The sequence below is a fragment of the Cheilinus undulatus genome, linkage group 2 (assembly GCF_018320785.1).
Source record: "Cheilinus undulatus linkage group 2, ASM1832078v1, whole genome shotgun sequence".
Lineage (NCBI taxonomy): Eukaryota > Metazoa > Chordata > Actinopteri > Labriformes > Labridae > Cheilinus > Cheilinus undulatus.
In genome coordinates, this window is record NC_054866.1 from 19,683,557 (window position 1) to 19,697,460 (window position 13,904).

The 13,904-nt window shown below is 38.1% G+C and overlaps 2 protein-coding genes across 2 annotated transcripts in view; both read right to left on the bottom strand.

Moving 5' to 3' along the window:
* The window catches only part of ulk2 (unc-51 like autophagy activating kinase 2), a 52,831-nt gene extending 45,950 nt beyond the window's left edge, over positions 1–6,881 (bottom strand). Inside the window, exon 1 of the mRNA XM_041801128.1 lies at positions 5,462–6,881. Within this exon, the coding sequence (XP_041657062.1) occupies positions 5,462–5,551 (90 nt within the window). The 5' untranslated portion in view covers positions 5,552–6,881. The remainder of the gene's footprint in view (positions 1–5,461) is intronic.
* A 3,653-nt stretch (positions 6,882–10,534) lies between these two features.
* On the bottom strand, positions 10,535–13,772 carry tmem97 (transmembrane protein 97). The gene is made up of 3 exons (XM_041799463.1): positions 13,559–13,772; positions 13,332–13,476; positions 10,535–11,414 (listed from the first exon to the last, which is right to left on the bottom strand). Exons 1-3 carry the CDS (start codon positions 13,670–13,672, stop codon positions 11,164–11,166), a joined length of 510 nt encoding a protein of 169 aa, XP_041655397.1. The 5' UTR covers positions 13,673–13,772; the 3' UTR covers positions 10,535–11,163.
* Positions 13,773–13,904: the final 132 nt, after the last annotated feature.

Here is a 13,904-nt window from a genome sequence, read left to right on the forward strand (position 1 = left end):
ATTTTCTTAAGAATTTAACCTGATACCATGGGACAACCAGCTTTGTTGTTTCAAGACAAAGACAGTAATTGCTAAAATCCCAGGGAACAACCAAAATGTAGACCTTTTCAAGCTAAATTTGAGTACGATGTTTCTCTAAAGCAGATAGGAACTCAAAAGAGGCTGTGCCAAGGAGCCATACAGACACTAGCTCCAATTTGGTAAGGTTTCTTCTAGTGTTTCATCTAGAAGATTTTTTAACTTTGTCATTTGCTTTAACAAATGACACTGTTAAAGCATTTGCACACTGTTTAAGGTGTACAGAATAAATCCCAGCTGCTCTCTAAATTTCTTTCTGCATGACGGTCCTCTCTCAGCTTATGTTTTTTTTCCTCATTATTTCTCTGAATGCAGCAGACTCTACAGCTTATATCAGCGTGTCTTTAAGAACATACCTTGCTATCAGTCTGTTAGTGCTGCCTTGGTGACACACTTTACAGCTGGTGGTGATTTAAAATCCAGCCGTGGTTGTTTGCATGGAGTGGCTCCTCCTTGGTCTGCCAGGTTAACATTAGCTGTACCTGGGTTAGCGGTGTTTGTAGCATCTGGCTCTCTGGAAACTAGCTTAGCTGTAACGTGTGTTTAACTCAGTACTTCACAAGGTTGGAATAACTGTTCTTGGTGGTGGGAAAGTTTACTTCCCTGTTCTTTTTTGTCCTTTATCCCGAGGAGGGAAAAGTAATGCTAGTGTTTCCAAGATAGAGAGCTCACGCTCGAGTGCTCAGCCATGATGTGTGTGCGTGCTTTAGTGCCTGTGTTTGTTTGTGTGTGTCCGCAGAGGCTCTATTCTCTCACAGGATGCTGATGTACTTACGGTCCTGTCACATCATCTGCCAAACCAGATGTTTACTGACCTTCATCAACAACTTGTTGGCTGTAAAAGTAACAAGTAATGTGTGTTTTAAATTCTCAGTAATTGTAACAGCGTTAATGATTTTAAAAAGAAGCGCCTTACACTACTAGTTATCATAAAAAGTAACAGCGTAACTGTAACGTATTACTCTGTTACTCCCAACACTGCTCATAGTTTACAGGCAAGTGATGAGTAAATCCTTTATCCAGTTGAACTGGAAAGTTAACAGCAACTGAAACCTGAAAAGTGACAAACATCCAGACCTCTTAAAATGGAAAGCAGTCAGTTTGGAAAAAAAACAGTACTGCCTGGTGCATAGGTAAAAATGAATGCCTGACTGCTACAGTGTTAACTTGACAGAAAACTAGATCCTTTACAAGTTCACCAGTGCTTTTGAAACAAGTTTGATCATGATACATCTCAATAGTTGAATTTCCTTGCCTCATAGAGCCAGTTTTTACAAGAGGAAGCAAAGGAAGTTATACTTTGGATGAAAAGGACATGTTTCCCAAATGAATGTAGGTTAAAAGGAGATGTTCTTGTCCCGCGGGTGCACTTCACACTGAGCCTGGCACAGAGTCCAGTATAGGTTGAGAGAGCATGTGTGTGCGAGTGTGTGTCCATAATACACTGCCAACTAAGCTGCATCCATCCCCAGATCACTGACAGTCTGCCCAGCCAAGTGTGACTGAGCAGCCGACACAACACCCAATGAAAAAATAAGAGAAGTGACCTCGCTGGCACGTCATGTAATGCTGGAGGGGTGAGGAGAGGAGAGGGGGAGGAGAGGGGAAGGGTGGGGGAGAAACTAAAGTAATGGCCGGGTAGTGCACCACATAATGGGGAGTTAAGCACTGCAGAGTAAGCAATTCTCCTCTGCACAGACAGGAACAGGAGCTTTCATTTTCCAGAATAATGCATGATCTCATTTATGAATCACAGCTGATTATGGAGCGACAAAGAGATTAGCGTCAGCAACACTGCGGCCAGACACTGACCCAAAGGTGTGAGAATGACATTGTAATAGAAGATCGCATCTTGCTTTAATATTTATGTTTTAGGGGTCTTACAGATATAATAATGTGTTTTACAAATGCTATGGTAGATTGCTTCAGTAATCCACATCAGTAGAGATGGGACTTGATTTTGGAATATTTGAATATCAGTCATCAGTTTATAAGACTCAACGTGGACCAGTAACTTGCATCTTTAGCAAGGTGATATAAATACCTCAAAGAAAACTCCCGTAACAGAGTGTGCAGCCTTGTCTTTTCTGAGCTTTTTTATCATTTATTTGTATTAATGTACCATGAGCTCTTAGTAAGTGTAACAATCAAAAACCCCAAGCAAAGAGATCCATCACCTCCACTGCATATGACTAACTTTCCTGCTCCTCTGACATGGACTGCATTATCCTATAAATAGACTAAATGACACATGGATGATAAGACTTAAATATTTGTACACTGACCATGCGCTTGAGAGGCATGTAAGGCAGTATAGGGATGTGCCTCCAAATAGACAAGACTGTCTGCAGTGGAGTTGTTCAGATGTAGATACAAGTATTGGCAGCTGGAGTCAAGCAGTCTGTGCACCATACTGATAGTACAGTTTATTGGCCATCAAGCTAAGGTGCTGCCAACATTAGCTTTGCTTGTCTGTAGATAATCTGGTAAGTTTAAAACAAGATATATCAACATTTTTCTATACTATAGTATTTTGTTTCCACCCATTCAAAATGACAAAATCACTGTTATTTTAAAAGCATTCATATCTAACAGCACCAAGCTTTAAAAACTCTTCAGATCTTCAGACATATTTTAACAAAAACCTGCCACAAGCAAAACAAAAAAAAAAATTTCCCATACTGGGTGTCTACCACCAGGATCTTTACTGCTGTGGTATCATTTGATTTTTATTAGAACCATATCAAGGTTTAAATATTTAGATAATGTGACAACCCACATCTAAAATCATTTGTTCATGAGGTCTTAAAGAGGACTAAATTTATCCACAGAGGCTTCTTTCTCTCCAGAACAAACAAAATTGCTTATCAAATTATGCAGAAACCCTGAACAAAGCAGCATATTGTAAAAACAAAAAAAATGTCTGTAGTTTGATGCTTTAAATCTGAAAAGGAGAGGGATATGTCAAAGATTTAATTGAAACCAGCCATACAAAATTATCCCAATCATATATTATGTTGTAATCTCTGCTTTAATGAGGATTGGTGTTTTTATAGTACCAAAGCTTTGAAAAAACTGCACCTCTTCAGTCATACGATTAACCAAAGGGTGCTGCAACCAAAGAAAATAACCACGTGTTTCTCTTGCCAACACATTTGTGCAGTTTAGACAGTGTGTAGGAGTTTGCCTAGAATTTTGCTGTAGTATCAGAACAGGTATCCATATTGTTTGATTTGTACCAGTATCATATCAAAGTTTAACATTTTAGTATCTAAGCAACCCAAGGTAATAGTACGATTGATACAGTATTTTCAAACTGAAATCCCAACAGTATTTGTATCAGCTGCTATCAAATTCAGATATCCACATCCACTATCAGAAAGGATAAAATGGAAAGGGAACTTCTCCACTGAGAGATTGAGGCTGCTACAGCAGCAGGGAGTGATGGGAGGCTTTATGTGGCGTTTGGTTAGGACTTCAGCACCATCTGTTTCACACCAGCAGCAATGGGGACAACATGATGTCATCTCCTGCATCTCTGTCACACACACAAACCCACCAACAGCATGTCCTGTTATAAATAACCACACCCCTTTCAGTGTTCACACAGTTTTTCTGAGAGTAACAAAGTAAATCTGAGTTTTTTTAAACTGCCAGCTCCTCACTCACTGCTGTAATTTCATATATCTAATTTAGTTTAAGTTTAAATGCAAGCATAGATATCATTTAGCATCCATAATTACTGTACAGATCCCATCTCTTAGCATTTATGTTTACTGGGTGCACAGTTCTCTTAAGATTTCATTGATTGATAGATACTTTTCTAATCCTGAGGGAAATTCAATTTATTGATATATTTCTTAGTCTATTTATACTTCCCCATGCATTTGTACATCATGTTAAGTATTTTTATTGTATAACTAAAAAAACAAAGAAGAAAAACCTCACCCTGTTTTACCTTGCTAATAGAACATTTTAATTGTTTTGGTAGGGACACCCAACACCATCAACGGATTTGAACATTTCTGCCGATATTCACGACTGATATTTTGGCTTTAAAAATCAGCCTATGGGATGTAAATATTAGTTACACAAACAAATACGGTAAAGAAGTTTTAGGCTGGACCAACATACCTACTTCAGCTTTAGTCTTTTTCTTTATTCATCATCATTCGTTACACTTTTAAGTGTGTTTTAAGGGCTGAAATGTTTTCATATGTTCATCTTCAAACTTTGAATTGTGTGTTTTAAGGACTTAAGTTTTAGGTCTGAACTACATATAAATGTCGTTATTAATATCAGTATCTGCTAAAATTAATTTTCAAATATTGGCATATCAGATATTAGCAAAAATCCAACATTGTGCATCCCCAGTTTTTGGGATTAGTTTTATCAGCAACACTTGTGTTCCCATGATGAAATGTACATTTCTCAAGATCTCAAGAAAACACTGAACTAATTTGTTACATCATAGGAAAACAGTGTTTTCTATCCTGAGATAACAGGGTGGATAAGTTACAATCTTGTCAAATGCCCTTTTATCTCAGGAAACTGGAATAATATAAATTATGAATGCACCTCCTCTTAGGGCTTCTCCTGCATATAATGGACATATTTTACAGATATTTCACTAAGAGTTTGTGTGTTATATATTCCTAATCACATATTGTGCATGAACAATTAGAATGCTTGAATATAACCCTGGTGATTGCTTAAGTATTTCTGGTTCTAAGCTTTTGGTTGAATTAGGAAAGAAATGTGTCAGGTTTCTGCACATACTGCATGAAAAAATCTTCATGCATCATCTTGTTGAAATCTACTGAATAAAGGCTTCATGTGTATAAACACAAGACATTTTAATGTTGACCTCCTTTGTTTTTCTGCCTGGTTTGTTGTTTAAATTAAATTATGTCGCTATTCTTGGCAACTCTCTCCTATTAAGACACCCCTCATCTAAATAATAAAGTTTAAATAAAGATAAGGATGAATGTACTGTTGTTACATAAGGAAGACACTTGGATCCTTAAAAAGGAAAAACACTGCACCCCATCCTCCCTCCTGCCCCATCTTTACGTCAGCAAGTCATTCACTGCTGCCTGACTCATCCTAGTTTCATGAATGAACCAAACCACATCAACACATTTATCCACCTTACTCCTCAAATAACATCAAAATCCCCTCTCACAATCACAACAGTTTATGTTTTTAAGTCCCACAAGCAATACATTTACCACCCTCTAAAATTGGTAACAGCCTACATATGCCGCCTCTGCTGCAGAACTGCATCCTGCACTGACCCAGATTTTCAGATGAAGCTTGCCCCCTTTTTTTTTTCCTGCAAGAGAAGAGGGAGAAACACTGCAGACACAAGCTGTGTATTTACCTTCCTGTGTCTTCCTTTGAACACCACAGCAAAGGCTCCATGTCCAACCAGGTCTTTTCTGCTGTATTCAAAATCTCCCACGGTCTCCATTATGATGAGCAGGTGGGTAAATGTTGCTTTGAAAAATCCTGGAGCAAAAAAATCCCTTCAGTACTGGAGATGCTTGATCTTCCTTCACTGCAGATTTATTTCATCATGATGGGATGCTGGTTTGATATCGGATTAATAATTTCGTCAATCTTCCAAGCACAATTGCCAAGGATGTGAGTCCCAGACTCATAAATGTGAGGATATGCAACTTTTCTTAGTTATAAATGATAGAAAAAGAAGAATCCTATGGTTTTAGGATGATGGTTAGACAAAAAAAGGCAATCTGACGTCCTAATTTTGGAGTTTTGGAGGAAATTTCAATTTGTTTTTCTCTTAATTATATGACATTTCATGTACAGATTAATTCTGCAGCGATCAGCCAATTGGTCAGTAATAAAAATATTCTTAAATATTAGTTCTGCTGATGTCCCTTCTTATTGCATAAAGAAGAGTCACAGTCAGGACATGATGCTCTCTCATGCCCTCTTATTAAGCAGGCTGGGATGTTTGTAATGTCACACAGAACAGACGGCTCTGAGCATGGCTAGCAACAATCCCGAGCTAAACTGTTATCAGTGCCAGCTGTCAGTCTTTGACCCAGTTGGATAGATGCAATCCAGCTTTGCATTTACTCTCCAAGGAGGCTCACTAACACTCTGTGTATCCACAGTCTCCAAACGTATTCAGAGACACAGTCTACATGATGCCAACCCTGCAGGACATGACCATGCAAAAGACTGAGAGCAGCTGCAGAGAGCGAGCTATCTGCTAGCCTGACTGTGACATAACAACGCAGAGGCTGCTACACATAGAGTCATAGCTGCTGCCCATGGTAAATCTCTGCAAACATGCCCACAATAACATCTAAATAACACTATCTCATCTGTAGCTAATCAAACACGCTTCTTAATGGTATAAAAAAGTAGAAACAGCATGTAATGCTAGCAAACATCAGCGAGCTAGCATCAAAACCTCAAGGATGCAACAGAAATGTCAACATAGCCGCTGTTCTTTATCCAAAAACGTTAGTCCTTATTTTCTTCAGGAAGGGTCGACAAGAAGGATATAAGTCTCCTTTTGAAAAACACGGACGTTTCATCCACAGGGCATCAATTTCATCCGTGTGAAATAAAAGAACACTTCGTTGTTTCCTCCGCAGTCGAGTCTCACAGGACAGCTAACGTTAGCACTGTAAGCAGCCGTCCACTGCTTTTAAATGTACATCCGCGACTGTTTGTCATTCACATGACTGACACAAACTGTACACATTTAAATCACTGTACAGAGCTGTCACATCACAACAGACGGGGGCAGGTCCTCCCTTCCTGCTGATGACTCAAACAATACTGACAAATAGTGCCCTGTTCCCATTTTATCCACTATCCCTCCGCGGAGGCTGGCCTAACCGTTCCTTCCGCTGCGAGAGTTAGTCCCCCAGTAAGGTTCTTATTTTCCCATGAGAACCTGGATGCAGCCATACATTTTAAGTATATGAACTGTCTTGGTATTTGATAAGATGGCCCTAAGAAATTCAAAATTTAATTTAACTCTGTTACAGAGCCGATTGTGGTTGTTCTCTGGATGTGTGGTTCTGAACTATTCTCAACATACATACGTTATAAACTAATGTGATGTAAATTTGACCTTTTTTTCTCTGGGACTTTAGCGTCTTTTTTTCTCATTTTGGGATAACAACGCTGTTTTGTCCACATAAATTCTGTTAATTTCTCTAGAAAACAAAAAAGTGCATTTTGTCAGAGGAAAACTTGTTTCTCAGTGAAAAAACAGATCCACTATTTACTACAAACTAAGCCATCATTTTCATTATATGCATGATTTTTCTAAGAAGCACTGTGCTGGTGTCAGGCCAGAACCTTACATCTCCATTTTTAATTTTGTATTTTTTTTTAATTAGTGCTAGTGATCACCTTTTACATCTGTCAGTGGGGTTTTACAAATCTAAGCCAATTAAAAATGCAAATAAGATGGTGATCATGACCACTTGGTGTCAAATTATTTAAAAAATACAGCATTTTTTTATACCATGAAAAGCGATTTTGGAGATATGAGGTTTTGCCCTGATGGCAGTGACTGCCCTCTCTCTTGTAATGTAAGCTACTTCAGAATGCTTTGAGAATGTCTTGCAGTGCAAACCAGAAAAGTATCACCACTTGAAAAAAAAAAACATTTCTCCCTTATTAACCTTGTAAAGTTCAGTCTTTATTGAAAAGAGTCTTCAGTCGAAAAAGAAGAAAAAAAGGAAAAAGGAAACAGCAGAGGTGAGTGAAGCTAAGCAGAAGTTTCTAATAGGAAATGTGAAGTTAGGCAAACCTTTATGGTGTTATGGTGTTACCCAGTGACTTTCAGACATATGTCTGTGGTTTTTGGAGTAAATAAACATGTTGAAGCAGGAGAGTGACCTATCAATGTCATGCTATGATTTGCTTTTGATCATCAGAAAAGCTTCATTAAGATTTCCTTATTTTATTTTACGTTGACTTATTCATGGCAGGATGAAGCACTGCAGAGCAGTCCAGCTGTCGAGCTCCAGAGGCCTTATCATGTTGGTCATGTGGATCTCTTTAAACTTCCAGCATTCAAGAGTTTCTCTTTGGCCTTGAGCGAAGAACTCCCTGTGCGATCTCAGGGGAAATATGTGGTACATGCTGCAAAGCTAGGTACTGTTGATGAAATTAATTGTCATACTCAAAAACAGCTTGTTAGTGTGGCCATAGATCATTTGTTGTTGCAAATAGAATCGTGCATTTTGGACTTTTGAGATCTATCTTGTTGCAGGTGGCATTCAGAGTAAAGATGTAAAAAGTATTTGCATCTCTTTAATCTGTAACCACCATTTCTTAGACTGTGAAATGTCTTCTGTCTAGAAGAATAAAAAATTGACTTTTTTTTACAAGTTTAACTATTAACAGGCTAAAATAATCAAAGTCTTCTTTGTTCATCTTCATTCCTTAGGAGATACATGTTATAGAAAACTTAAAAAAGCTATGTTTATGTATTGATGGCCAAGCATAATTTTCAAACAGGAAAAAGATTATTTCAAAACAAATGTATTGTTTGATGCAAATCAAGATACTAGGGAAACATACAGGAGGCCTTTGACTTGACCCAGTGGGCCACATATTAAAACATGACGCCCTCTGGTGGCTGAAAAATTAAGTAGTAATAGACTTAAGTCTTTAAACTGCCTGACTGACGTTCTTGAACAAAGGCTACACTGAAAATATACTGGACTCTTCATTATTCAAGGCTGTGGACAAAGACCACTGTGGTCACGCTTCTAGTAATTCCGTTATCTGTGGAGCATAGGAAGTTTTCAGGGTCATACCTACGGTGGAAAGTGTCTTTCCCAAAAGGTTTCTAGCAGTTGGTAAATTTTTATTTTCTTCTTTTCTTTAAAAGATGCGAAAAAAGGTAAGGACACTGCTTCTCAAAGTCCCCACCAAGCTCACTGACTAAAAAAGAAAAACTGCCTTTAACCACATGTTGATGCTACCTCAAAATAATATATAGCAAAGACTATCTAAGGAAAATGAAATGCTATCTGTTTGTTCTGAGGTAAAGACCCTCCTTAACAGAAAATCTATTGAATCTGTTTAAAGCATTTGTATGGCTGCATAGTTTGAAAACCTAAATGGCTAATAAGTCTCATGAAGGTGAAAACAGACGGCAAAATCTCAGGGAGTTGGCAGGCTGGGCTTTAGGCCGTTTAAAACAAACTGCCTCAGACTGTTGTTTCAGGTCACCTGTGAGGAAGGTCTCATTTATCACCAGTGTGTTTCCTTTACTAAAAATCAGCCCTCAGGTAACTCTTTTTACACTCTTATTGTACATTTGCACACCTTAACATGGCACTTTGCATGAACTGGTAGAAATCTCAGTTGTTGGTTTGAGCTGTTGACGGATTTTATAGTTGATATTGTTTTCATTTTGTCCCATCCCCTTTTTTGTATTTGCTTCATTTATGACTCTTATTATTCAACTGCTCATCTTTGTATGACTTCCAATATAGTCCAGGGTTTCAGTTACTTTTAAGAGCACTGATGTTGAAAGTTTTTGTGGGTGCTCACTGGAGAGGACATGAGCATATTGATGGGGCAAACGAGCAGCATTTATCAAGTTGAGGCATGCTATTTAGACCCTATGACAGGTAACTAAAATCCTGTGTAAGGTGCACCAGCAAAAGGGCCAGAAACATACCCTCCCCAGACTCTCATCTCTCTCTCCAGACAGGTTATAAAACAGACTAGGTCATTTCATATACCCCTATATGCCAGAATACATCCTCCTCAGTGACCAGCTCTGTCAGAGTCTGACTGAACTATCCTGTTTTTTTTTTTTTTTAATTCAAATTGAAATAAAAAGTATATATGAAAATGTGATTGTATTTCTCATGCTGATGACACAACCTTGTGAACTACAATAACTAACTGAAAAAACAAACACCTTGTTTGTAATAATGCTTATCACAGTTGCACTTCTCTGAAAGTATTATTTTCAGTCTTATCTTTTAAGTGAGGTCAAAGCTGATGACTTTGTGATTGCTATTTCCTATTGATTCACCAGTTTCTACATTTATAATAGCATCTCATCATTTACTCATTACTAAATCCAGTTCCACTTTTAATGAAAAATCCTCAAATAAGAGTAGTATGGGTTGGATAAATATTGTTTGATTTTATTGATAACAAAATATTTTGAAGTTTCCTTAATGACAAATTTGTTTAACTATTTTACCTGTTTTTTGCATCTGTTATTTGCCTTTTATTATACTATTTAAATGCACACTTTTACATAAAAAACACTAAGGAAACAGCTATAGACATACAGTTTTACTGAGAAGCTACTGAAAATGAAAAAGATACATTATTACTAAAATTTTTATACAGTTATTTGGCAGTTTATTTAATATAATGTACAAATGTAGCAGTCCTTGGTATATTGATACAACAGAAGAGTCCCGCAGATAATGATAGATATTTATTTTTTAATGCAATTCTGTAAAGACTTCTTTAACCTAAGCCTGGCATACACTGTGCAATTTCAAGCTGACCCTACAACGGTCGCGGCAGAATGTACACTGACATGCACCTGAATCACTTACGATGCATGACCATCGCGAACGATTTATGTGCTTACACTGTACGAGTGAAGACGGGGCAGACTGTGACAGAAATCCTTTTCAAAAAAGTCTCACACACTGAGGATGAAGTGTTTCCAGTCATTTCCTCTCTCTCTCTCACTCTATCCCACACACACACACGGCATCACCATCCGTGTCAGCTGCAGGTCTGTAGTTGGGAATATTCCTACTTGTTTTTTTTCCTTTATCATAATTGATGAAATGCAATTATAAATGTAACTGGAGAATCAACAAACAAATTTGTCATTTAGGAAACTTTAAAATATTTTGTGTCAATAAAAATACCAAAAAACAACTGTTAAACTAGTGTTACCTTTAATTAAAAGCAATCTTTGAACAAGAGTAATCTCCTTAAAATCACAGTACTGTCACACAGCCTACTCAAGTCTTACACAGATTCAGAAAAAATAACTGAAAGTCAGAGGAAATAAGCTGTGGCGTGGTTTATAGGTCAATTCTGCTTGGATTTGGCAGTGGGGTTGTATGAGGAGGAGAACAGCATTGTGAGGAGTAGCAGCACAGGAACCAGCAGGTAAGGAGCGTATATGGAGACCAGCAGCCAGCGCTCCCCCAGGTTCTGAGGACCAGGGTGAGGCTCCAGAGGGAACTGATAGAAGAGAATGTGTGCAAGGATTGGGACCAGTGTAGTCGCAACGTGAGTGGAGTAAATGATGGCTGGAGTCCTGATCCACCTACAGCCACCTGACGAATGAGAGAGATGAAAAGAGACAATTTTATCAACCACAAAAGGAATTCTTGATAGAAATTGTTGTTTAGAAAAAATGTATAAAACAAAATGGAGCAATTCATGATCATGGTGTATAATAAATGTATTTCCACTGTACTCTTGTGATGAGTCAAAGCAAAAACAAAAAAATTCCCCATGGAGAGCAGCTGTACTGTGTCTGAATATATCGAATATCAGCTGGTGGCAACATTTTACAACAATCAGTTACTTAATGTTTCTACCTATTTCCTACAACCAAAGGCATCTGTAGATGCCCAAATTCTGTTGGATGAAGTTTTCAGCCCAAAAACTGAAGATATAGTTCCTGAGCACATGAGCTTTGTTGTTTTTTTTCCTCTGACTCTGACAAAATGTATTGCAGTATAAGCCAATGCACCAAAAAGTTCTCTTTCCTTGTTAATCTTCAAGTAAGCCCTACAGGTTTGAAATCATAAAAATCTACCTTAACTAATGTAATAAATGCAGCCATTTAGCCAAGAGCTAGAGAACTCATGGCAACAGTTGACTATACATACACATACATATGCAAACAGTTCACAAACAACAGGCTGTGGTAGACACTAGCCAAGTCATATTTGTACAAAATCCAGTAATATTATTGCACCTTGTCAGTTAATTCTTTGGCTTCTCCAGACTCCATGTCTGTCATCAGGCAAATACATCTTACAAAACTCCAATCTATGATGTTTGTGGCAGACCCAGGTGGGGTCGGGTAGTACTGGAAGCTGATAGCAATAGCTTTACTAAAACGAGAGCAAGAGCCCTGACGAAAGCTTCTCTCAGCAGAGATGGTTTTGCACTTCTTCTGATAGGCTTCTGCATGAGTTTAAGCCACCAACAAGCTCGACCATTCATACACTGTGGCAGCGCTAGCCTGTACAGCTCAGGTTAGTACTGTTGCTGCACGTCTACTACCTTATTTTGTCGTTGTTCTAATTAACCGGTCACGAATGTGACAGATAGAGCATTTGTCCAATTACCTTACAAGATTTTTTTTAAGTCCTGACCTTACTAAAGGCCTTGTATAAGAGGTTTTCCAGATGAATGTGAGATGTTGCGGTGTTAACTCCAGGTTCAGCTGAGCTGTTACAACATGCTATGATGCTGCATCTGAAATGTTTCAGACTGTCAATGACAGTTTTCTCATAATACTTTAATGACCGTCCAGATAATTTAGAAAAGCAAAACATTCCTAAAGTGAATGCAATACACTCACGTAACACATCACCATGTAAGAGATGAAAATGTATTGTAATAATAAAAGTATTAAAAATAAATAAAGTGAGGCTTAGCCTAGATCTAATCAAGTTATTAAGATACTCTTTCGTTTACCTACTTTTCCTCCCCTTTAACCATAGACCCATTTTTATGTTACTATGACAAATATCCAAGAGAGGTCAGGTTTGAGCTAGTTTTGTGCTGGTCTCTCAAGTTAAAGAAGAGCAAAACTCCATTAGATAAGCTGTTAGTTTAATGCGCATTGTTCAACTGGAAAACAGGTTTAGAAATATAGAAGTAATATTTCAGAGTCAATCATTCAGTCCTGTAAAACAACCTGTCCCTCATAAGATGTCCTTTCAAAATAAAATGCATTCATAAAATAAATAATGTAATAAAAATTCTCACACGGGCTGAATGGGAATACAGAAGTGGTCATTTGAATAAACACATTGTCTAATGTTTATTAATGAAGTCACTTTATGAATGCCGAATTCAAATGTCAGCCGTGCACTTTTACAAACACCATGAGCGTGTTAATGTACTTGATGTCTGAGCCACTCTGCATTAAACAGACGTATTTTTAATCCAACCTGGTACTGAGTGTTCATGCAGCAAACAGACTTTGCACCATACCTTTGGTGTCCACTAACCTTTGAGGAAGGCATAAGCTGCGATGGGAAAGAAAGGCAACTGAACCAAAGCCTCGCAGAAAACGAAGGACTTGAACCACTCCGGAGGATCCATAACCATCGGGTCCTTGAAGTCCTCTGCGTACCAGCTCAGAAGATCCTTCAGCTGCAGAAAAGACCGAGTCAGAGTGCAAAACCACTAAGTCAAACTTGAATATTTACGGGGGTTTTCCACTTCTGGTGCTTACCGACTGAGGGTACACATGTCCGGGTAACAGCGCTTGTAAGTCAATAAATAAAGTAATAGGAATATGTGAGGCGAAATAGAAGAAGAAGATTATCTCTAACACACGAAGAGACATTATTTTAGTGTTATTATGTGCAGGCCACAGAGTAAAGTAGGACCAAGTGAGTTAGTAAAGCAACAGTATGTCGTAGAAACGCATGTTCCCAGAATGGATCCTATTGGTTCACAGAGGAGATATGGGCGTTCCTGAATGTACCATCCGTCGTCGACAGGAAAGGCCATTGGTCGTGCTGCATTAGGTGTGCCTCGAAAATACAAAATACGGTAACCAGCATGATGTGATGGAT